A 23,561-nucleotide genomic window follows, 5' to 3' on the forward strand; every position below is an offset into this window, starting at 1 on the left:
AACTGTTTTGAGCTAATTCAGATAAAGATAAAATTAGCAAATACAAATTAAAATAATTTATTAAGAATTTTGTTTAGAATTTTTATTTTAATTTTGTTAATTCTGAGATATGTTTGCTTGAAGAGTTTTAGTCAGTTGATAACAAATATTAAATTACAAATTTTTTCCACAAATGTAAATTAAATAAGAAATTTTATTACAACTTTATGGCGTGTGATGGTATTAAATTTTAGTAAACAAATTATAATTTATTTATATACATAAGTAATCCTCATTGAAACATCGTTTATTATCTACTAACTCGTTTATGACAGGATATAATAAGAATTAGTAAAGTTTAGGTCTTAAATTTTAAACACGTACTTCAAGTTTTAATTTAAAAACCATAGATATTTACCATTCGGTGTGAAGAATCGTTTTATAATATTTTTTAAGCTGATTTTTAAAACTTTATAATATTTTCTTAATTTTCTGTATTTTAGTTCACTTTTTTTATGTTGAACATATAAATATTTCTTTCATTAAAAATAAGATGAAATATTTATTTTTTCCAAATGGATCTTTTAATGTTACAACCTTTTCGAAAAAATCGTCTTACCCGTTTCTTTTACCACTTTCTTCAGTTAGCCAAGCTCCAACAATGCGCTTGGTTTGGGTCTTCACCTCGCTAAGCTCAGTTGCCAGTGAACATTCGAACGGGAAACACCTGTTGACGGGTTTTGTCTCAAAACGTGGCCAACGAACGAAGTGAAAGAAGAAGCCGCTCTCGCGTTTATGCGTTTATCTCTGTGTGCGTATTTCTGTATCTGCATCTCTATTTGTATCTGAGTATCTTTGTGTGTGTGTTCGCCTTAATCTATGAAAAGTGAATAACTAAAACGAGCTCAAAAGCTGAAGCTCAAGTTGAATGCTCAATTTCCCACATGTGTGTGTGTGTGTGTGTGTCTATAGAAATGCCGCAAAAGGCAAATATGTTAACGTATGAATGATATACATATCTATGCGGTGGATATCTCTGTGTATGTGTAGAAAAGAAAGAAACAACAAAAATAACAACAACAAAATCAACGAAAAAAACTTTCTTTTTTTTTGCGCGCGCGCTACCTCTTGCCACCATCCCCTTCAACCGTCACACACACACAACAACGCAGACTTTACCATTATTGTTGTGGATGTGTGTGTGTGTGAAATTTGTTTGCAAATTTGTTTGTGTTTTGTTTTTGTTTTTTGTAACATAATTTGTGTATTTTGTCTTTACAATTTTCACTGTTAATTAAAAAATATGCAAACAAACTATAAAAGTTAATTAAAATTGCAAGAAACAAAAAAAATATAAAACAAAGAAAGAAAAAATTTTAAAAGGGAAACCGGATCATGATCAATGCTGCCACCTGCCACCTGCCTACATGGGTTGTAAGAAGGAGCCTACACTAAAACTTATAGCAATCGGAACGGATCTCTTTTAGTGTGGTCACCGACTATAAATTGTTCCACCAACTCCTCCAGCTTCAGCTTCAGCTTCAACTCTAGCTCCAGTATTTTCTACTGTTACTTGTGCCATTTTGATAGCGTTTTGTGCCAATTTTCTGTTTGCTTCTTACTTGTTAGATGGCAGCTGCACTACACACAAGCCATCATTTGTTTTACCGCCCCTCTCCCTCTCTCACCATCTCACTCTCTTGGTCTGACCGACCAGCCAGCCTCTCAAGTTTGACTTGGCATTTTTTGTGTTAAATTTAAATCTTTAAGTTCCTTCAAAACCGCATTTTTTCCACGGCTGTCAAGTTTGTCAGCTTCCGTCTACAAAATTTTCGTTTCTTTCTCCTAATTTTTTGGTTTTATTTTTTATTTGGGAATTTGCAGTTTTTTGGTGAAATTTTTTGAGTGTGTGTATAAAATGTAATAGAAAAAAACGAAAACGTACGCAAAAAATCTAACGCAAAAAAAACATCAATCAATCAACAGAAATCAGATCGCCGTTTTATTAAGGTGAGTTGCAAACAAGTTTGTGTCCTAAGTCTTTTGTTTTTTCGCTTTGGTTTTACAAATTTCAAACTGTATAGAGTATTAGATAAAAATTGTTTACTTCTCTTATCTAATTGTGGAAATTTAAAATATTTACAATTGGAATTTATTTCAAATTTAGATTTAGTTAGTAATAAATAGCAATTAAATATATCAAACAAAAATTAAGCTAATACTTAGATTTTTTAAAAACTTGAAAGGTTATCTACGAATATTATTATCTCTTAAACAATTTATGTAATCTTTTAAGCATATCTTCTAAAATCTTAATAATAATTAAACGAATTTCTCAAAAACTTTTGGCTTTCTGTGAAAGAAAATTTTAAAAAAATTGTATATTTTCATTTTGTTCTAGTTTTTATTTTGGTTCAATTTGACTTCAAGCCTTTAAATATTTCAAAATATTAAATATTCAGCAATTTTTTAATATTTTTCTTTTGTTTTTAAATGAGTATAAGTATTAGATGTTTTTAATTAGGAATAAAGTTTGAAGGACAATATTTAAGTATTATGTCGTTTGTATTCTAGACAGGGAATTATTCTAATTAGAATTATTATTGATTGATTTTTAGAAGTTAATATTATAAACTATTCCAATGAAATTTTAAAGAATGTAACAAAAAATCATCGTCAATAAGCTTTTGAATTTATTTAAGCAAAATTTAATATAAAACAAAAAATGGATTAACCATGAAGCAACAATTTTTATTGCATTTATGAGATATATAAGCTAAGACTCATAACTAAATTCTTACCTAAACCATTGATTAGCATTAATGGTTTCTTAAGACAATAACTGATACATATATATATATACATATATTAGTAGTAATTAATCAATATAATCGCTTCCATTAGACAAGATTTAGTGAAAACATAAAAGACTTTTCCCTATAAGAAGATTACACAATCTGCAAAAAAAAAGATCCATCTAAATGGTTATATTCATATATATTTCAGCAGTTCAGCTGCAGTATTCATAATCTTTTGCTTTTTCATCTGCTCTTTATTACTTTGGCCACATTCACCCGGCTTTTAATGGTTACGCAACCAAATCCCATGAGTCATTTAACAAGAGACCCCAAAATGAAGAAAAGAAGAAGAAAAACAACAACAACAATAAATAATTACCAACTGCAACACTTCCGTTGAAAAATGAGTGTTGAAAAAGGGCCCAAAAGAAAGCAAAAAAAAGCTTGATGAAAATAAAATGTAAAAGAAATGGTGAAAAAAGGCAACCAGTCGTCTACGTTTTCGTCTCCTGCGTGGGGGTCGAGTCAACCATTGGAACACCAACATACACACACACATACATATAATGACATGGCTTAAACAAACAGCAAAGGAAAATTGCTCTGCTTGTTATTAAAAAAAAAAAAAAAAAAAAAACTAAAGAGAAAAAAAGCCAAGACAAACCAAGCACAATAAACAAAATATACAACTTTCTATTTCACCTGGCCTGAGGGTTTTTCTTAGGCAAATTTTCAAGGTTCCAAATCTGTTGCCCTCTATGATAACTGAATCACTCATACAGACAGAGTCGTAGTCATAGGCGAAGAGTGCAACAAAAACCTTAAGGTTTTCATCTCTGTTGTTTTTAGGAGGGGCTTTCACTTTCCAATTGAAACAATTGTGGTTAAGCATTTTAGTTTCTTTAATGATTGAACAATTCGTTTATTGGATAACCGATTGAAGGTTAAATGGTATTTTGATATATATCTTAATATCTTTTGCTATCAGTTGTTTATTGTTCAAGTTTCACTTTTCTTTCTCTTATTTTTTCTTCTCTCCTCTCCTTTCTTGACACCTCGTGAAAGATAAAAAAAATGTGCTTAAAACTTTCCCCCCTTTTAACAAATTTAACAAACATTCATCAAAATTAGCATTTCAATTATCAGATTCGGTTATGATTTCCCATTTTATGTAACTAAATGCCTACAAAAATTTGAGATTTTAAGTTTAAGCATTCTTTTTTGTCCATTCTTGTTAGTCTTTTGATGATGCAATCGCCTTTCATTTGAAGGTGTTTGGCTTTTTAATGGCTTGTGATCCCCACAAAGAAACAACTATTTCAGTGACATCTACTTAGAGTTAAGGCTGTTTGTTCCCACGAATTTGCTTGCCTATGAAGTTACCTAAGTAAAGTTGCTAGTCATAGACAAAAGACAGAAACAAATTCAATATTTTTAATCTTTTTCTCTCTTCTATTTCTCTTCTTTTTTTTTGCAGCCAACAAAACACAGGAAAAAAACATGCCACGCCAAAGTTCAAAGCTGTAAAAACAACTTAAACAAAATCCAATACAAATTCAAACCCAAGCAAAACAATTTATGCAAAAATGCGACGAAAGCCACAAAATTTTACATTTAACAAGAAAGATAAGCAACAGCAACCACGACAACAACAGCAGCAACAACAACAACAATACCAGCAGCCATCGAAATCCAGTAAAGGTGGCAACAATAGAATGCCAAGAAGTCAGCATTTGACAGCATTTTTGTTGTTGGCCATTTTTGCGTTGGTTCAAACCACGGGTAAGTGTAAAAAATAAACAAAGAAAATGACACAGACACCCAGGGGATGGGCTTAATACCCTTTATGCAGTAATAAAACCGAAGTTCTTATACTCTGCAATACATAAGGGAAATCGAGAATAAGTTACAAAATCTTTTTTCTCTACACAACTGACAAATAAAATGGGGTTGAGCTCCTCATTAGTAGGTCTAAACTACGAGGAATTGATTAAGGGAATTCCGATTACTACTTTTGCAAGTAAATCCTCAGACTCGAACTAAACTATCTATTAGAACTGAGACGATAAATAAAGCTTCGATAAAAAGTGTTTTCTTGATTAACAGATAGAAGTTTTCTATTAAAAAATGTACAAACTACTAAAAAAAAAATTGGACTTAAATTTCAAAAAGGTCATAATCCAACCAGATAACTATTAAAAAACTATACAAAAGTCGAAAAGAAAACTCCAAACAACATTTTCAGCTTTAAGATGTCAAAACTAGTGTGTCTTCAGCCAAAGAACTTAATCTTAACTTAAATTAAAAAAGTTATGAAATGTTTTTGTTATACTAAACATATTTATACATAAATTAATATGAGACTTTTACCTTCATGCTCAAGCATATTTAAATGCTCCTTTGGTTAGGGTATTAAGCCCAACCAATTGTGAGGATTTCAAGCCGAGGACAAAAAATGAAAAAAACAAAAAAACTTTCACAGTCTCCAAAGTTAGAGGCCAGTTGTTGTTATAATGGGAGGAAGAGGGGTTTTTGGTAGGAGGTGGAGGAGAAAGACTTTTTAATTGTAAAGGAACCACATTTGATGATGTTTTTCATGCATATGTACAAGAGATTTGTATAGACACTTTCTTTACTTTGTACATGAGAAGATGCTCCAAAAGTTTTTTCACGTATGCTGCTGTTTTTTTTTTTAATGTTGGTTCGTTATTTTTTTTAGAAAGCTTGCGTTTGCTGCATAATTTATTAGGCGTTACTAAGAATGCATAGGGTACTCGAACTCCGAGTCCGACTCCGACTCCGACTCGGAGTCGAAATCGTAAAAGAAAAGTATGCCATTATACCGCTTGCCAACTTAATGAAGTGCGAAGTTTCCCGTGACACGGTAAATGATAAGGCAGCCAGCACAATTGTGGCCAATTGTCTAGCCAGAATTTGCCTATACAAATAGGGGATTGACCTAGTTAATATCAACTTTTTTTTTCGTTTTTTGGCCATATCTTCATATGAGTGAATGCTGCATGATTTGAAAGCTAATGATGATGAAATGTAGTTCATCTCGTCGTATCTTTAAATGAATCATTCATTGGCCTCGAGTTCATTTTTGGTTTGCGTCGTTCGTGGCTCAATTGTGTAATGTGTGTGATTATTCATAGCCACAGCCCGGATACATTGGGCCAAAGCCGGGTCTTTGGCTCTGGGTTTTTTATTTTTGTTGTTATTGTCTTTCTTTTTCATTTATTTTTCTTTTTTATTGTGGCAGACTTACCTGTAAAGTGCGTGACATGCGTAAATTGAAGTTTATATATGTTTACCCATGAGACTTTTGCATTGACAAAACTACAAATAACTTTGCAGCTATTATATAAGAAATTAATTGTTAAGAAAATGCAAATTGTTATTTGATTAATGAGGACAATTAAACGTGCTTAGATTAATTAACTTGTACTTCAAAACTCTTTTACTTAATCGAAACCTGATTTTCTTCGATCTTTTATTCAAATTGATTAAAACATAGAACTTTTCTTTGAAAAAAAATTAAGACAAATTCAAAAACATAACTTAAAGTAAGATTTACAAACTGTAATTTACATTTTAAACTAAATTAAAGACTTTTAGACAGTTTAATGACATAAGAGCCAAAGGACCATTTCAACTTTCTCAACAATCCTGAGGGAATTCCGATTGTCAAGCTTTTCATTATCAATCTCGCTGGTTTTTATATTTTAAATACTTTGTTTTGTTAGAATATTTATGTATTAAGTGCAAACAAAGGCATCCATGCTTGCTGTAGAATTGTATTGTGGTTAGGAGTATACTTTGACCAATCTCAGTGAACACAATCTCAATTCTTAATTTGAAGAACGTTTACGATTAGTGAACATTTACATTTAAGATTCGCCTTCTATTCCGAACAGGCTGTTCAACAAACTTTTACAGCTCTTGGGCATCCGTTAGTCCATTGGCTCAGTTCTTTCATTAGTTGGATCTTTTGTGGATATACACCAAGTCTTTGTGCGAAATCTTCCACTTATTGGCCCTTAATAAGAGACACAAAATATTTATTAATTTCAACATCAGATATTGACATCTTTTCCCTCTTCATACTCTGTTTCTCTATTGTCTGTTCTAATTTATTTATTTGTTATTCATATTGTCTTGAATGTGTCTCGTATCCTCTTCTTTTTTTTTATTTCTAGCCTGAACACGTTAAACTTGTGAAATAGTCCTTAAGCACGAAAGTTTTTTGCACAAAGATTTGAAGTTCCTCTTTAAAAAGATTTTCCTAAATTTAATAACTTTGTGCACCAAAAAAAACTCCAATTACTTTTAGAAATTTACTTACCTAATCCATCATAAATTTGGTTGATTCATATTTATTTTTTTACAAAAAAAAACTTCATTTATTTTTTATCATGAAACCAAAATCACACACCTGTTTCTCCTTATAAAGATGAAGAATTTTAATTAATTGCGTCAACTGGTGGATTGGGCCCACCAAGAATTCCCAAAAAGAAACCAAAAAATCTCAAAACTGAAACCTAACCAAGCGAACGAACCTGCTGGTTGACCCAATAAAAAGCTGAGCGATAAATTCTTTTGGAGGCTGCAAGCAAAGTGGCAGACGGCAACAGCAAAAGCGGCACCTTTTTTCTTCAGGTTTTTCGGTTATTTCACTTCTCTCTCCTTCTGTCTATCTGTTGTCTCGGTCACTCTGTGTGTCTGGGCCAGGGTTTGAGGCTGCAAGTGGGCCATGTAACAGAAATGTGCCAAAATGCCAAGTGTAATCTGAAAATTTAATCAGCTTAGGCCGTAACGAAGCAAACAAAAAGAATCAAAGAAAGAGAAAAATGAAAATGCAACATGTTGGGGTTAAAAATTTTGAGTATTGTTTTTGGTTTTGTTTCGTAAAATGTCAAATGTTGGCTTAGACCTTAGAGAGAGACCTTTACTTTCAGCTGTGAGAGAGAATGATGAATGATTGTGCCACTTAAGATTATTGATTTTCCCCCCGCCAACTTCTCTGGAAGAGAAAAAAAGACAACTCATCGTGATTTCTATAAACTCAGCGACAGTTTTTCCCGAAACGAATTACAATTTTTATTTTTGATTTTATTTTTTTTTGGGCCGTTAATATTTGGAAAGTCCCAAAAAGCCGTTAAACGAAACGGTTTTTACTTGGCATCGGCTTCGACATTTGCTCTTCAATTCAATTTTCTCAAATGGCTTTGGTTTTTTTTTTTTGTCTACTTTGCTTATGACTTCTTTCATTTAGTTTAATTAAAGAAAATAATTTTCACTTTACCTGATTTTATGAAAAGCCACTCACATTGTAGGGGCTTTGCATTCTTATGGAACTTTAACATGGCTTTTATGTTAATGAGGCTTATTAACTGCATGAAAGGTTTTTCAGTTGTTGCTGTTGTGTGTTTGGCCCAGTAAATAGTCCAGTTAGCTTTAATTGATTCCACTCAGTCAGTCGACGAGTCGACTAGCAATTAAACGGTTACAGTTGATGAGCTGTTTTTTTTCCTCTCTTCTATTTTTAATTAAAATGCATATATGAATAGGCATTAGCCTAGAGAGAACACCCCCCCTCTTTTAACCAACTAATTAGGAAAATATTCTTTTCTTTATAGATTCTTTATATTTTGAATGAAATTGACATTTCATGAGCGTAATCTTCGTTGCTTGTATTCAATTAACTTAAACGTTTCTCCACCCTTTACTTTCAAGTTGAAGCTTAAGATCTTTCTCTTTCTTTTCTTCGCCGCTCAATCAATTAGACTCATATGTGTGCGTATGTGTGTGTGTGCCTGTGTGTGTGTGCTTACACAGCTTGATCTCGATTTTGTTGGCCATATCAATAACTGCATACACTGGGCATCTTGTCGTACTTTCCCTTTCCCATCAGTTCAAACCGAAGTCAAGTTCCTCCAACAAAAATTTTACAATGAAATTCAGCACAACGAAAGTTGTAAGCCCAGGCAGCATGAACACACACACCCAATAACGACACACACACCAGGCAGACAGACAGACAGACAGTCAGACAGACACACACAGAGAGGCAATCAGACAGGCACAACAGCATCCATCCCATTGCCAAACAGAGTTATCCGAACCCACAATTTATTTTTGGTTTTGGCCAAGTTCGTTACGTTCTCAACGCAAGCGAAAAATATGTGTTTGTCCTCAGGCCAAATGAAGCTGCAACTTAGGTAGAGAGGGACTCTCTGACATCAATGGCGGTCCATCAATGAAATTTGGAGATATTTGCAGTAAACCGGTTAAAAGTTGCTATATCTTTATCGTTTTTTGTATTGTTTTTAACCGAAACTTTAAACCGTTTATTCAAAGACATAAATCGGTAAGATGATTAAACTTTTGATGATCCTATAGCACAATACAAATTTAAATTTAACAATATAAAAAAGCCCAACCCTAAATGAAAAAAAAATCATTCATTTTGTTTTCATTTGTACTGTAAATTATGTCACAAGAGATTATATTAGAATTGCTATAAAATACAAATTTTCTCTTTAGAAACTTTCACATACATTTGCAGAAATATTCATATGTATGTAAATCATATTAATAAATGAGAATATAATATATATAATATTTTAAAAATTACCTTCCCGAAATGAGATTTCTTTCTACCCTATACAAAATTTCATAATATTCTTCCTGTTTTGAAAGCATTATGAAACAAGGATAGAAGTGCGATTGCTATATTTATTATTATCATTAAGTGTTTAACGCAAAATTGTAAATTTTAAAAAATGCGTAAAGGGCTAATGTTATTTTTGAACTTAGTATTTGGAAAAAAAATGTTTAAATCATTTTTTAATAATATACTTTTATGGCTAATACTCATTGTCGCTCTATAGGACGATATTTTTTTGTAATTTATATACAGTTTTAATTCTAACGTTACTTTAAAACGGTTTATTATTTACTTTTTTCTCGCCATTCTTTTTTTTTATTACATTTTAAATAAAATTCAGAAATGCTAATAATTAAAGTTTTAAAGTTGAGTTTCCTAAGTTTGCTTACAGTTAGGCATTCTTTGTTTGATTTTTCATTGGCCATTTGGGCCAAGTAAAAACAAAAGACTTAGGCAACAAACTTGAATTGAAAGTAATTGATATTTTTTCAATCATAAACTAGCCAAAACTTCCATAAAAAAAAACTTTAACAAAAAGATGGAAGAAAAGAAAAACTGGAAGTCAAGTGCCGTTAAAGAGACGCAGTTAGCTGGCACACACACACACACACAGTCACGTATGTACGTTTAGGAATGGACTGGCCCACGCACACCAAGTATGCTTCTGTGTGTGTGTAACAGTCGACTTGTGTGTATAGAAAGAGAGACGCTTCACCCATTTCTATTTGGCACGCAGTTAGATATAGCCTAATAAAAAGTTACCACGACTGACTGAGTGACTGAATGAATGACTGGCCAACGGACTGGCCGGCTGGCTGACTAGCTGCCTAGCTATATCTGGCTAATATATAAAACCAAAGCCGGTTCTCAACATTCATACCAGCTTTGCTTTTGAACTTGTCACAGACCATTAAGACCATATTGGTCGACAGGCAACTTGCTGTTGTCTCTGCTGGGGTACATTGACACAGTTTCGTTTCGTAGACAGAGATAGATAGCCTTCAGAAAGAGTCAGGGAGAGAGACAGAAAGAGAGAGACGAAGAAAGATGTCGCCTATTTAATCAATAAATTGTCGTTAAACAACTTGACTTGTCTTTTCTTTACCTCTTTGACGGATTCTCCTAGTGCCAAAGGGGCATTTCTTGCTCTCATTCTTCTCGTAGTGATAAGTTTGTTCTATTTAAGATTTAATTATATTTAATTGTTCAATTAGTCGCTGTCTTTTTTTTCTCTTCCTCTTGTTATTGTTTGTTGTTTCTCTGCGACTTCTTCCACTTATATATTGGGTTTACTGACCTAAGATAACACTCGACACTTTGAAGAAATATTCCCTTGGCGTGTTAAGAGCCCAGAACAGAAAATATTTCAACTATTTCTTTTTTTTTTTTTTTTTTTGCTGAAGATTGCTTATCGTTTGAAAATTTACAAGACTTTGTTCTACAAAGAATGTGGATTTTTGCCTTTGGCTTAATTAAATATATGAGCTGGAGTAGGCAATTAGGTATGAAGCAACAACAACAGCAACAACAACAATTAAGTAGCAAAAACTTTCCTTAGCTTGGCCATTGGAGATTGAGGATCTTTGCCAACATTGAAAGCCAACAGAGCGCAGAGCTCATCTAGGAGAAGAAAACAACAACCAAAGCGGTTGCTAATAAATTTTTCTGTGTTTTTTTTTCTGAATTTTTGCTGTTGTTGTTTTTGGCATGCAACTGAGCGTAACCAACAGGCAGTAGAAGCAACAGAAAATGCAGTCAAACTGCAACCGGCTTTGACTTCGACTTTGGCTTTGACTTTGGCCATAAAGCGGTTAGATCAGAGACCAGACCATGCCAGACTCGACCAAAGCAGACCTTGATTAAGGTCATTCGCTTTGGTCTTAAGTCTGGTTTTAAGATGAGCTAAATTTATATACACTTTAAGAAATGTACATGCATCTGTATAGTATATATGTATGTATATACATGCATATATAAACAGATTTGTCTATTGAATTCTCTTGCGGAAAATTAACATAAATAATTGCAAATCTAATGCCATGGTATGGAAAATTGGAAAATTTACTTTTACCTAGCTAAACTGCATTGCATTGTAATTTCACTAGACAAGAGCTTTACTTCAACTCAAGTTCAGTGTCCATTGCTTTAGGGAGAAACAAATCAAGTTTTCTTATTTGCCAGGTACCAAGTGAAGTTGCTTTGTTTGTTCGTTTGTTGGTTCGTTCTGCAGACACTCAACAAAAGACAGACAAACTAAACAAAGCAAAATGAGAAGAAAAAACAAACAATTGACGGTTTGATTGCTCAAGTGTCAGATACTTTATTTGCTTAGCTAATGAAAATACCTGCAGGCTGCAGATACTTTCATTATTTATGGACTTTTAAGGCATTCTCTCTCTACTTCTACTCTCTAAGATTTTCATAACTAACGCCCACCAATAAAACAAGATCACCAACGGAAATCAATTAGCATTAAATCAAAAAACAAAAAAAATTCTCTCCTTTTATTATTATGCCACAAAGAGAAATTGTATACATACACAGTACCTTCCCAATTCAGTCAAGGGGCGTGCCCTGAACGTGGGTTTTTATTGTAGATGACCAGTCGAGATGTGGCCAGCATCTTTAATAGAAATCTTAGCTTAACAACTAAGTTATGTTTATGAGGCACTTTTAGAGAGGTAGAGAGAGAGAGAGAGGGAGAAAGAAAGAATGTAAGAGGTTTGAGTCAGACCATAAATTGTATTTATGATATTTCTTTTTGCTGTTTAGATTAAAAGTCTGCGATTGTTCAACAAACAAAAATAAAGGTCTATAGCCATAAAAGGGAGCTTTCAACTTAAGAAAGAAATGTTTTTTGTTTAATACTAAATAGAAAACATATTTCTATACAAACCCGTTTCTATGGCAAATATTAAGAAAAATTGCTAAAAGACATAATGTCTTAAAAGTCCGAAAAAAGTCAATCCCAAGCTATTTGGCTTTAAGAATCTCTAGATAAATTCAAAGATAATTTTTTAACTAGAAGGCAAAAGTTGGCAAAAGTTGGCAAAAGTTGTTTAAAAACGATTTAAGCGTTTCCCCATAAGCATTATTATTAAAGCTCCATGGTACATAAAAAAAACATTATTTAACAAGAGTATGTATTTGGTTTGATTTAAGATCTGCATTAACAAATTTTTTTAATCACATTGACGGGGGTGTAAAACATTATCTATGGGAACAACAATCAATTGTATATGATGATGTCAAGAAAGAGAAAAAAAGACAACACCAATTTGTTCAACAACAAAAAACATTTCATGAGGGATGAGAAGACAAAGATTCAGTGGATAACCACCGCTTCAGGCGACTTGTCGGTGTGCTATTATCTAATAGATTTATCGCTTTTTGGTTGCGGTGGACTTCCAACCGTGCGCAGTGTCTCCCTGCAATTCTTTTGGATACTTCGGAAACCTTCAGAGTTTGGAATATAAAATTCGTATCTTATTTCTTTGTATGAGTGCAATGTTGCTTGTGTAACCTGAAAGCTGAATGCCATATATCGAAATTGTCTTTATTCTGATTTTAAAGTTACAAACAGGAATATATGATTAATATTCTTGTTTGGTGGTTGCTTAGGCTTAAAAGGATTGTTTTCAATTCCAATTTCTGAATATAATGTATGATTTTATATTTATATGTATTTATACAACTGATTCAATAATACATATTCACATATATTTTTTTTAGTTACTTGAAACTCTGTTAGTTAAATACTGTCATATAGTTATTGGTGAATCTTTTTATTCGAAATTTGTTATTACTTTATGCTATTCATAGATTTATATTTTAATATCTAAGATATTAAGCAGTTGGACCACCAAATTTCATGGCACTAGATTCATCTCTTAAATTACAAATTGAAGCAATTTTCTTTATTAATCAAAATGTTGCCCTACAATCCCATTATCAGATCAGATAGATCAAATCTTTAGAAAAGAAAACTTTTATAAAATTTTATTTTTTGTTATTACACTTCAATCATTTCATTTTTAATGTAGGATTAGAAATTCAACATATGAAAGTATTTTGAACTCAATTGATAAAAATTTATCATTTAGTTTTCTTATTTGGCTATTTCCTTTCCCATACTAACGTCTGTATTTTCGTATCATCAATAAATAAGATCTTTAATCGTAAGAAAACAAACCAAATTTTCTCAATATCTCAAAAAAAAAGCTTTTGAAACCAAATGATTAGAATTTCAACTTCTTTTACTTAGAATGCTTTAACCAAAGTGAAGCCCTTCTCGAACCAATATAACTTTCTATACATACATAAGTTTCGGCAATTACATTCATAAATATGTGTAAATATGCAATTACACAATTTATTTATGGTGAAAATATAACAACTTGTCGCCTAGCCATATTAAATTGTATTATTGCATAACTCTAACCCCTTTCACTAATGCCCCTTTGCCCAGTCACAGTCTAACAAAGTCTGCGATCGTTTTAGGCATGCCCACGAGGCGTATGCGTAATGCTTGCCCTGTCTGCATTTGGCTTTTAGTTTTCGGTACGTGTATGACATATTGAAATCGCTTGAAAATCTTAAATTGTCGTTATTTCATAAGCGCAAGGCAATTGTAATTATTATCGCTAGCTTTTTGGCTTACATTTTGTTTTGTTTTGTGTTTTTTTTTTTTTCTATCTTATTTTGGGTTGTGTCGTGAAATAGAAAGTGATTTCTTAGTGGAGGCGCTGAAAATTGGCAATTTGGGGCTTTAACCATTTATTGCCGGTATGTTGTTGGTGTTGTTGTTGTCGTGACGATGTCGTGCGTCCTCGTCGTGGGCTAAAGTAGCGTTTAAATTAGTGTAGGCAAGCGCTGGAACTAATGACCCTCTCATCTGGTTGTCATTTCCAGTGACTTGCAGGCAGCCCAGTCGTGCATTGAACCAGCAGGCGCTATTATACCTACATATGTATGTATGTATGTATTTATCGTATATATGTATATAATACATAGTATAGTAGTTGTTTTTATTTTTCTGTCTGCTTCTTCTAATTCGTTACTGGTAATCACAAAAGTTTTTACTTTCGTTCGAGGTCCGTGAAAGTGTTGTTGCATGCCACAAATTCAATTTTTGCTTTTTGTTTTTGTTTTTCAGTTTCTGAAATTTGTGTTACAATTTAACCAGCTTTGGCCAACCAAGTCTTGTCTTTGTCTGGCAATTTCACAGCCATCGGCATTTGGCTAAAATCAAAACACTTTTACTTCAACCAGTTATAAATTCATTTTCAAATCAATATCAACAACAACAACAACAACAACACCAACATATGAAAAATTGCATGGAAAGTGAAAAGTGTTTTAACCAAAAAAGGAATTGCTAATTATATTTTTATATACATGTAAAAAAAAAAGCAAACCAATGTCTTATTTATAGAAAGTGAATTAAATATTTGAAATTTCAATTTAAACGCTCTAACCAAACAGGTGAAAGTATCTATGAAAAAAAAAAAAATAATATACAAAAATCTAAGTCAAAGCAAACCATGAAGTAAGGAAACAAGAGCCCAAGCAAAAACAATTTGGGTTAAACTCAATAACTAAACTTGCTGTGAATTATGAGCCCATAACAGTTAAACGAAAAACGACTTCTTTTACCAAAATAAAAAAATAACAATAAAGATTAAAAAACTAAAACTGGTTCTCCCTAGTCGTGCTAATATGTGAGACAAACATTTCTTCCTCGGCAATTGCACTTGACACCTTCAAAATAAAAAATAAACCTCGGAGTTTGAAGCTGCATTCAACCAGTCTGACAGCCCAGCCATCTACAACTCAGCGGGGGAGCCCATAAATCACACCCCGAAATGTATATAGAAGAAAGTCTACACACACACACATGCAGATGACGGATTGAGGTGTGCCAGAAAAGTGTTGAAAAAGTGTGTGTGCTTGTGACTCTGTAGAAATACTTGGCATCTGTTGACTGGCATTGCAGGTTAAGAATGATATGGGTATGGGTCATAGAGTTCAATCGGCGTCTATTTCGAATTCATAAATGTTGACAGCCGACAAAACTCTGGTAAGGTGGCAATGTGAATAAGATATGAGAGCAAAGATCACAGTGTTGATTGTCAATGGTAACATTTTGCAACTGAAGACAGCTTTAATAACGCTGCAAGTAGAGAGAGAGATAGATTGAAAACTTCTACCACTTGAGTTTGTGTTTCAAGAGAAAGTCTAAATTGATTTATCGTAATTTAAATTATTTTTATTTAGTAAAAATAATTACTAAAAAGGCTCAATCTTAACTTAGATGTCCCTTATACCATTAAAGTGATTTGTTGAGGTAAAGGATTGGAAATAGGTATGTAATGCAGTAAGTTTCCTCACCCGCCTTATAAAGCAAGTTCAAGTAAGGGAAAGCTTTTGTTAACTACTGCTAAGCTTAGATTCTCTAATTAACCAAAAATTGTACTCTATCTGAGCTGTTAGTTCAGGTAGAATAGAAAACTATCTATTTTTGAAAGAAGTTAGTTCCTTAAGATACATAAGCATTCTCTTAGCACTCTGTTACTTTCTGTTAAGGCTGTCCAACTATATTAAGGAAATAGTTTTTTTTATGCTGAAAGTTTGTGGAATTTTCAACAAGTGAATATAGTGAATTCTTATAGTTAATTTATGTGTTGATCCGTTTGCTTAACTTTCTCATGGCTGGTATAATTTCGCATTCTGCAAATGCCCATAAAAATGATGAAAATCTGCAGTAGTTACTTTGCTTTGGCATCTTTTCAACGCTTGACGTAGCAATTTTATGAAATTCTTACTTACAGTTTGTCGAGGCCAAGTCAATTGTGGGTATCTAGAGTTGGTATGTAACTAAATATGTTCGTGTGTGTGTGTATATATTATATGGTTGGAAGACATGTAATAAGCCTTCACAATTGTGACATATATCTATATACATATGTATATACACATGTGATTTTGCGATTGTCAGTGTAAGACAACAACATTTTTTATAATGCAAATACAATTAGATGCAAGAGAGTGAAAAGAATACAAAAGACAATCTTGACATCGAAAACAAATGATGGGGGACTGACTGAAACCGAGATGGAAATGGAAATGGAGATGGTTTCCTAAGAAAATGCAAATGAATGCATGCTTTCGTGTGTGTTTGTGTGTGACACTGACAAAGAGACCCATGTCGCTTTTGGGGTTGGGCCCTGGAAAAGTGAAACCTTGTGAGGCTTTTGTTTCCGCACAGGCAGGTTCAGATTCTTTACACTGTGCAATTAGTGAAATTGATGCCTGAGTAGTTCAAGAATTTCACCTGTTAATTTGTACTTCTCTTTCTCTTTTTTTTTTTTTTAGCTGGCCAACATGAGAGTATCTCACAGATTTCGCCCAAATCGAGCATCCAACTAAGCCAGGCACATCCTAGTATTGAGAGTACCATTGCCGATACGATTAATCGCCTGGCCGGGAACGATGCTCCCATACGAGATGAAAATGAAACTTTAGCCCGTGTTCAGCGTTCAGCTTCACCCATATTACATGATCACAATCCGCAGAATCAGCATTATGGACCGAACGATGTTAATTATCCTGAAGATTTAGACAAAGATGTTTCAGCGGGACGTTATTTTCATTACAACATCAAACCAACAGGAACCTATGAGAGTCACGATCAAGAACAAAAGCCAGAGACAACACAACGTATTCGAGCTGGAAAGACACTTGGAGGTAGCAGTTCAACTGAGTCCACCATAGCAGCCAGTTCATCATCTAGTTCGGAGGCTTCTTTTTTAGTGCAAGGGGACCTGCGACAACCTACGTCGGGGTCCCCAATCAGGCCGAGTCCGAGCAGTACTGCCACCTCAGCGATGACCAGTGCAACCCAGGCTCCACATAGTGCCCGTCAGAATGGAAATCCCGATATACAAGATATTATAACTGGAATTGTGAAGCTCCTGAATGGCAATGTCAATGTGCATGCCAATACCCAAGCGGTAAGACGTCCCTCGGCCAGTAGGATTAACAATCGAGGGCCACCAAGAATCTCAGATGTTCAACCTTTGCCCATTGATTATGAGGCTCAGAAGCCAGGCACCTCAATGCGTCCTCCGCCCTATCCATTTGATCGTCCCGATAGACCTTTCATTACTGGAGTCCCAATACCTGAACAAATCGTCCCAGTACGTCCAGGATTTGTGAGCAATCGTCCACCGTGGTATAGAAATAAACCAAGACCACCGATAACCACTAGTGTGGGTGGCAGTCGACGACCTTTGCCACAATACAAACCATTGCCAGCACCGCATGTGGCACCCTCCCCGTCGCCACAACCTCCACAAGAACCAGAAGTGGTTGAAAGCGAGTTAGAGGCGGCGCAACCCACAGCGGATACTACTTACGATTCGGAGTTCTCGCAGGAAGATATCAATGCTCAGTATATAGAAGTATCCGACCAGGATACAGATGGCGGCGGGGAGGTGGAAGATGAATTGCAGCCACCTCCTGCTCCTGCAAGCACTCCTAGTACGAAAAAGAAAACAAAACCTAAGCCCTCGGGAGATAAGGATGGTTATACCACAATCATTGAGACTAGTTCTGTGGTTCATACCGTCATGGGCATGTCCTCGACTTATGTGCCCATGTCTATGGATAGCGCTGAGAGCTTAGATTTGGATCCCTCAACCGAGGAGGTTATCTTTATGACAGCCAATCGCACACCAGGTTTGGAGAGCAGCTCCACTACCACTCTAATCAGTGGGTCTAGTGAGATTTTGACTACTCCTCAAAGCGATATGCTGGCCACGCGATCGCAAGAGATACAACCCTCGTCCTCGTCCTTTAATGAGCCCATAACAACAACTACCTCAACCACTACTAGCTCCACATCCACCACTACTACCACCACCACCACTACTTCCACAACTACCTCAACCACAACCACCGAAAAGTCGCCTAATTCCAGTGCCACTCCTCCACCTTCTGCCCAATACCATCCTCGTCCTGGCATAGTCCTCGATGATCCGGAATTTAAACCCGGTGGCCGACCACGTCCTCAAGCCCAGCCACGTCCCTCAGTGCCCCAGCAAACGGCCATTCAACCAACTCGACAGCATTTGCCTCCCGGCTATGGTGAAATCTTTGATGTCACTCTGTCGGCCATTCAGGGGCCGGGACCTAAGGGCAGTGGCTCTCAACAGACCATCAATATTAAGCCTTATGGATCCTATGGTACTGGATTGAATGGTCCTCAGGCCGATATTATTGTGTCAGCATCAGGTGACGATGGCTTCGTCTCAATCGATGGCAAACGCACTTACATCAATCTCTTTGGTGATCCCACAGATCCTCCACAGGCTGGAGCCACAACGCCAGCTACTCGATTGCCACAGCTGCCAGGAAGTGGAAGTGGTGCAGCAGGACCATCAGTAGGAACAGCAACTGGTAATGGTGGTAGTGGTGGTGCCGTCACACAGAGCAGTGGAGGCTATGTAGTCCCCGAAACAGAAGTTGTTGAACTTCAACCAAAACAAGGAGGAGGCGGAGGACAACAGAGTAAATCTCCAGCGCCATCATCTCCCACAACGAATGCTGGACCCACTCGTCCCCATTACCGTCAGCGTCCAACTCCACCACCGGTAAGAATTGATACCTGCATTGTGGGAGATGATTCCACTTGTGATCAGGCCCAGCATGAACGTTGTAAGACCGACAGTGGTGTCTCCAGTTGTCACTGTCGACCAGGTGAGAGGAAATTGTTTAAACTGTTTGCTTGAAAATAAAGTTTTTAAACGAATGTTTTTTTCTGTTAGGTTACTCACGTCGCAAACATCGGGATCCCTGTCGTCGTGTGATCTCCTTCCATCTGGGCATGCGTGTGGATCGCATATATGAACATCGCATTGTTTGGGATAATAAGCTAATGGATCACAATAGTGAACCTTTTGGCCAATTGAGCTACGAGTCTATCAGAGCGGTAACCTAATGAAATCCAAATAAGTTTCGCTTAATTGATTTTGTAATTCTTGCTTAGTTGGATTCTGCCATGTCAATGACCCCATATTCCGATGAATTTATGGAGGCCAAGGTCAATAATATCTATCGAGGAGATCCTCAGTTGGGTGGCAGCGGTGTCTATGTTAATCTTACACTCAAATTGGATGAAAGTGTGGAAACCTTAAGACCCAATCTACGTAGCGATGTTCAGAAACATTTGCTTGGTGTACTCCAACGTCGGAATAATAATATAGGCAACTCGGTTCTCTACGTTAGCTCACCCGAAGGAGCCGTGTCTGCTCTCCATGATGTGGATGAATGCCAGTCTGTGGAATTGAATGACTGCCACCCTAGTGCCAGTTGTACAAATACCTGGGGAAGTTTCCGTTGTGCCTGTGCCGCTGGTTGGCGTGACCCCTGGGCTGATCAGCCTCAGCGTGCAGGACGCGAATGTCAATCGTGTCCAGATTCGTATTGCAATAATCGTGGGGTATGCAGCTACAATGACGAGGGCACTCAAATCTGTGCCTGCGATTCAAGTCACTATGGCGCTCAATGTGAGATTGATGGCGAGGTTTTGGGTGTGGCTATTGGAGCCTCTGTGGCGGCTGTTATCATAATCGTCTTGACGTTGGTGTGTCTCATTATGTGGTCACGGCGCTGGCAACGCGAGCAAAAGAATGCCATGGGTTCACCTGTCTTTGGTTATATGAATACGGCTCCATTAAAATCGGCTGGACTACCCCAAGCGGGCTATCAGGTGACTTTAGAAGATCGCATGCGTTGGGCACAAATTGCCGATGTGATGGCTCAAACGAACCACTATGGGGTAAGCTAAATCGATAAAACACTTCTTTTAAATCATTGCGCTAATTTTCACAAGTCCCAGGCGGAACCAATTGGACCAACACGACCATCATCGGCCATGTTTGCCTATCCCAACTTGGGGGCAATTGGCATGGGTACCATTGGTGGTATGTCCCTTCAAAGCACTATGCAAATGCATCCAAGTGCCACCTTAGCTCCACCAGTGCCATTGCCCAGGTAGGTTCCATTTCTCTTCATAAATTATCTGATCAAAATCTAAATTTCTCTATGTTTGGTCTCAGAAGACTTGGCCTGGGTCCACGTGCCAATGGTATGCGCACACTGGAGAACTCTAGTTCCAGTGAGGAGGAAGATCGTGCCGATCTGTTGGGTAGAAATTTTCAAGTGCCACGCCCCAAAAGTCGTAGTAATGGCAGCATAGCAGTAAGTAGCTTGTCTATAACCTATTAAATCCCTTCAACTTAATTCCCCTCTTTGATTGTGTTTCCTTTTCAGAATCAAAGTGGAATCTACTATGATGTCGACTATGAACCATCCGGCAATGGCATTGGTAATACCAGTGTCGATCATTTGTACGGCTCACAGAATCAATCTATAGCACATTCATCAAGTGGACATAATCATATACCCGGTCCACAAGGCATACCCATGAGCACTTACACTTCTGGACGAGCTCCAAGCAGTTACTACATGAAGTAATAGCAAATCCAACTCGAATACCAACACCAATTGCAATTCCAATTTCCCTGTAAATATTGGCACTTAGTTTTTAGTGTTTAAGTTAATGGCCTAAAATACTTTTCCACTGACAGTCCCCGCGGCGACTGCAGCTGAGACGCGTTTTTGTCCAGCCTCTGGCTACTATCCTTCCCCTCCTCCCCCTCTCGCTCTTATTGAAATACTTAGCAACTAAGAATTTAAAGACTTAGTTTAAGCTTAGTTAACTGTTTTGAATTAAAATTTAGTTCTATATTGCAATATCAACGACAACTAATCATTAATTTTAAATATTACTATATACATAATTTATTCTTTCTCCAATCTCTGAAAAAAGAAAAAACACTTCAAGTCACATCCCACTTAAATCTAAAGAAATTAATTTAGTTCCCTTAGCTTATAGTATTGTAAAAATAAAAACAACAAAAAACCATGAAAATCCAATTGTGAAATAAATCAAATAAATTTGGAAAAACAAAATTAAAATTTTATATGAATTAAATCACATAGAGCAAACAATTTAGTTGAATTAACTATAGATTGAAGGCTTGAAAATTAATATATTTTAACGGAGAGAAATCGGAATTTTGTTATCTCAAAATATTAAAACTAATTGACTTTATAAAGATTTATTCACCAATTTAAATTTTCTTGACTCTTCTGGATCAGGTTTGTTTTTCATTATATTCCCAAGTCTTAATTAGATCAGATTAGTATAGAAGAGACGTAGAAAGATTCATAAATTGACAGATCTTGCTTATAGTTTAAAAAACCGTATCCTCAAGGCAGTCTAAAGTTTGAAATTTCGGAACCGTCTCTGATTCATAAGCAACACTTTTAAACCCACCGACTTTAAGTTAACATTGAATTACTCTGCTGATCCTAAAATTATGCTACAAAAACATGTGTGAAAACAACTGTGAGCAAGAAGTCCTAAGGGTCTGAGTAAAAACTGAGCCGGAAGTGCTAAGGACTGAGTAAAAACTAAGCAAGTGCTCATTTTGGCTGGGGGGGCATATTTAAAAAATTTACACTGGATAAATAAAACATTGAACATTAGAGATTGAACAATGAAAGAAATGAGTTTTCTCGTTTAATGCAAAAATAAAATGAGTTTATTAGTAACTAGCAAACCCGACGAACTTCTTTTCGCTACCTGATGGCTTAGTTTTGGAAAAATTTGCAAAAATAGTCAAGGATAGACCCTGTGATTGGTTTATCGTCATGGCGATCTAGCGTGTTCATCCTTATTAACTTTTGGGGTTTATTTAAACAATTTTCTAAGTTTACTTAAGAAATTAATTAAAAAGTTTCTCAACATATTGATTTCGATTCAAATAATATTTTGAAACAATAATTAAATCAAAACAGGAAAGGAATTATCTAAATCTTTATGATGTAATATAGAAATCAATTATCTTAATAAACTAACTTAAACAGATATCGTTTTAATATTTTAAATAATATAATTAAATTTTCCAACAAAATAAAACAGGTTAATGAAGGATTACCAAAAAAACGATTGTTCAAAGATAGAGATCATAATTTTCATAGATCACCAATCTGTATATCTTCCTGTCTATCTATAACAATTTATTAATTTTTATTTGTTTATTTAACTTAACTTGATTTTTATGAAACTGTCTAAAGTAGCATGTTAAAATATAATAACAAAGTGTGACTAACCAAAGGAAGAGAAGAAGGTGCTCCTGAAATATAACAATTTTCCGATTTTTGACCAAATTATTTGATTTGCTTTACCTTTAACTCACCTTTTGCCTATTACATTACGTCGTCATAAGAAAGACAAACTTTTTCATGGACCATCTGTTGGTAATTCATAAATTTCATATGACATTTCACTTGGCGGGTGAAAAGCAAACGTTTCGCTTTTTAATTTATGACAACTTTGGTGGCTGGTGTCAGTATCTCAGTTGTGGTTCACACGCATAAATAAATTAAAATTATATGAAAATTCGAGATCGTGTCTACCGTGTATCTACATTTGCGTGTGGCAGTAACGCACTGACCTGGCCAACCGCTTCACGTTGGAAATGAAGATGATATGTTAAAGTCTGAGTCGAGTGTTTGCTTATGCAACAGAGGCAAGTTGACCTTTTTTTTTTTTATTGTTGGTCGTGCCACAAGACCGGAATGCGCATAAAAATTAGAAAACCATGAATGGTCTCTCGGTGTGTGTGTGTGTGTGTTTCAGTTTTAATGATGGTCAGTGACGCCCCCAAGATCATCTTCACACAACACCAACATCTAAGAGTATGAGGTCTCAGTCAGTCGATGCTGAGGAGTCTAAACATCATCAATATCTGACCATTAGCTAGCTAATCTATGTAGCTGTTGAAAACCTATGATGTATGAAGTTCAATGTCATGTATCTGTCAGCTTCAAAAGCGGCGGCATTTAGATTAATTGATCGCATATCGCTAAGCAATTGGCCAGATGGAAAGGTCGTACATGGTAATCGATCTCCCTTCTCTTGGCACCTCTTGGCATATACGCATATAATTGTGGTGTTATTTAATAATTATCACAACAGAGAA

At 35.4% G+C, this 23,561-nt stretch overlaps 1 protein-coding gene across 2 annotated transcripts; it reads left to right on the plus strand.

The window, feature by feature from the left end:
• The first annotated feature begins 692 nt into the window (after window positions 1–692).
• pwn (pawn) lies at window positions 693–21,360 on the plus strand. 2 transcript variants are annotated; one of them, XM_068289998.1, is made up of 10 exons: window positions 693–790; window positions 1,864–1,989; window positions 4,255–4,559; window positions 16,822–18,741; window positions 18,808–19,206; window positions 19,275–19,438; window positions 19,496–20,287; window positions 20,342–20,502; window positions 20,568–20,709; window positions 20,782–21,360. In XM_068289998.1, exons 3-10 carry the CDS (start codon window positions 4,364–4,366, stop codon window positions 20,983–20,985), a joined length of 3,978 nt encoding a protein of 1,325 aa, XP_068146099.1. In that variant the 5' UTR covers window positions 693–790; window positions 1,864–1,989; window positions 4,255–4,363; the 3' UTR covers window positions 20,986–21,360. The 2 variants fall into 2 exon arrangements, with proteins under 2 accessions (XP_068146099.1, XP_068146100.1); XM_068289999.1 differs by having other exon boundaries at window positions 20,348–20,502; window positions 20,571–20,709.
• The last annotated feature ends 2,201 nt before the right edge of the window (window positions 21,361–23,561 follow it).

This window comes from Drosophila tropicalis, unplaced genomic scaffold, assembly GCF_018151085.1.
Source record: "Drosophila tropicalis isolate 14030-0801.00 unplaced genomic scaffold, ASM1815108v1 contig_593, whole genome shotgun sequence".
NCBI classification, from domain to species: Eukaryota; Metazoa; Arthropoda; class Insecta; order Diptera; family Drosophilidae; genus Drosophila; species Drosophila tropicalis.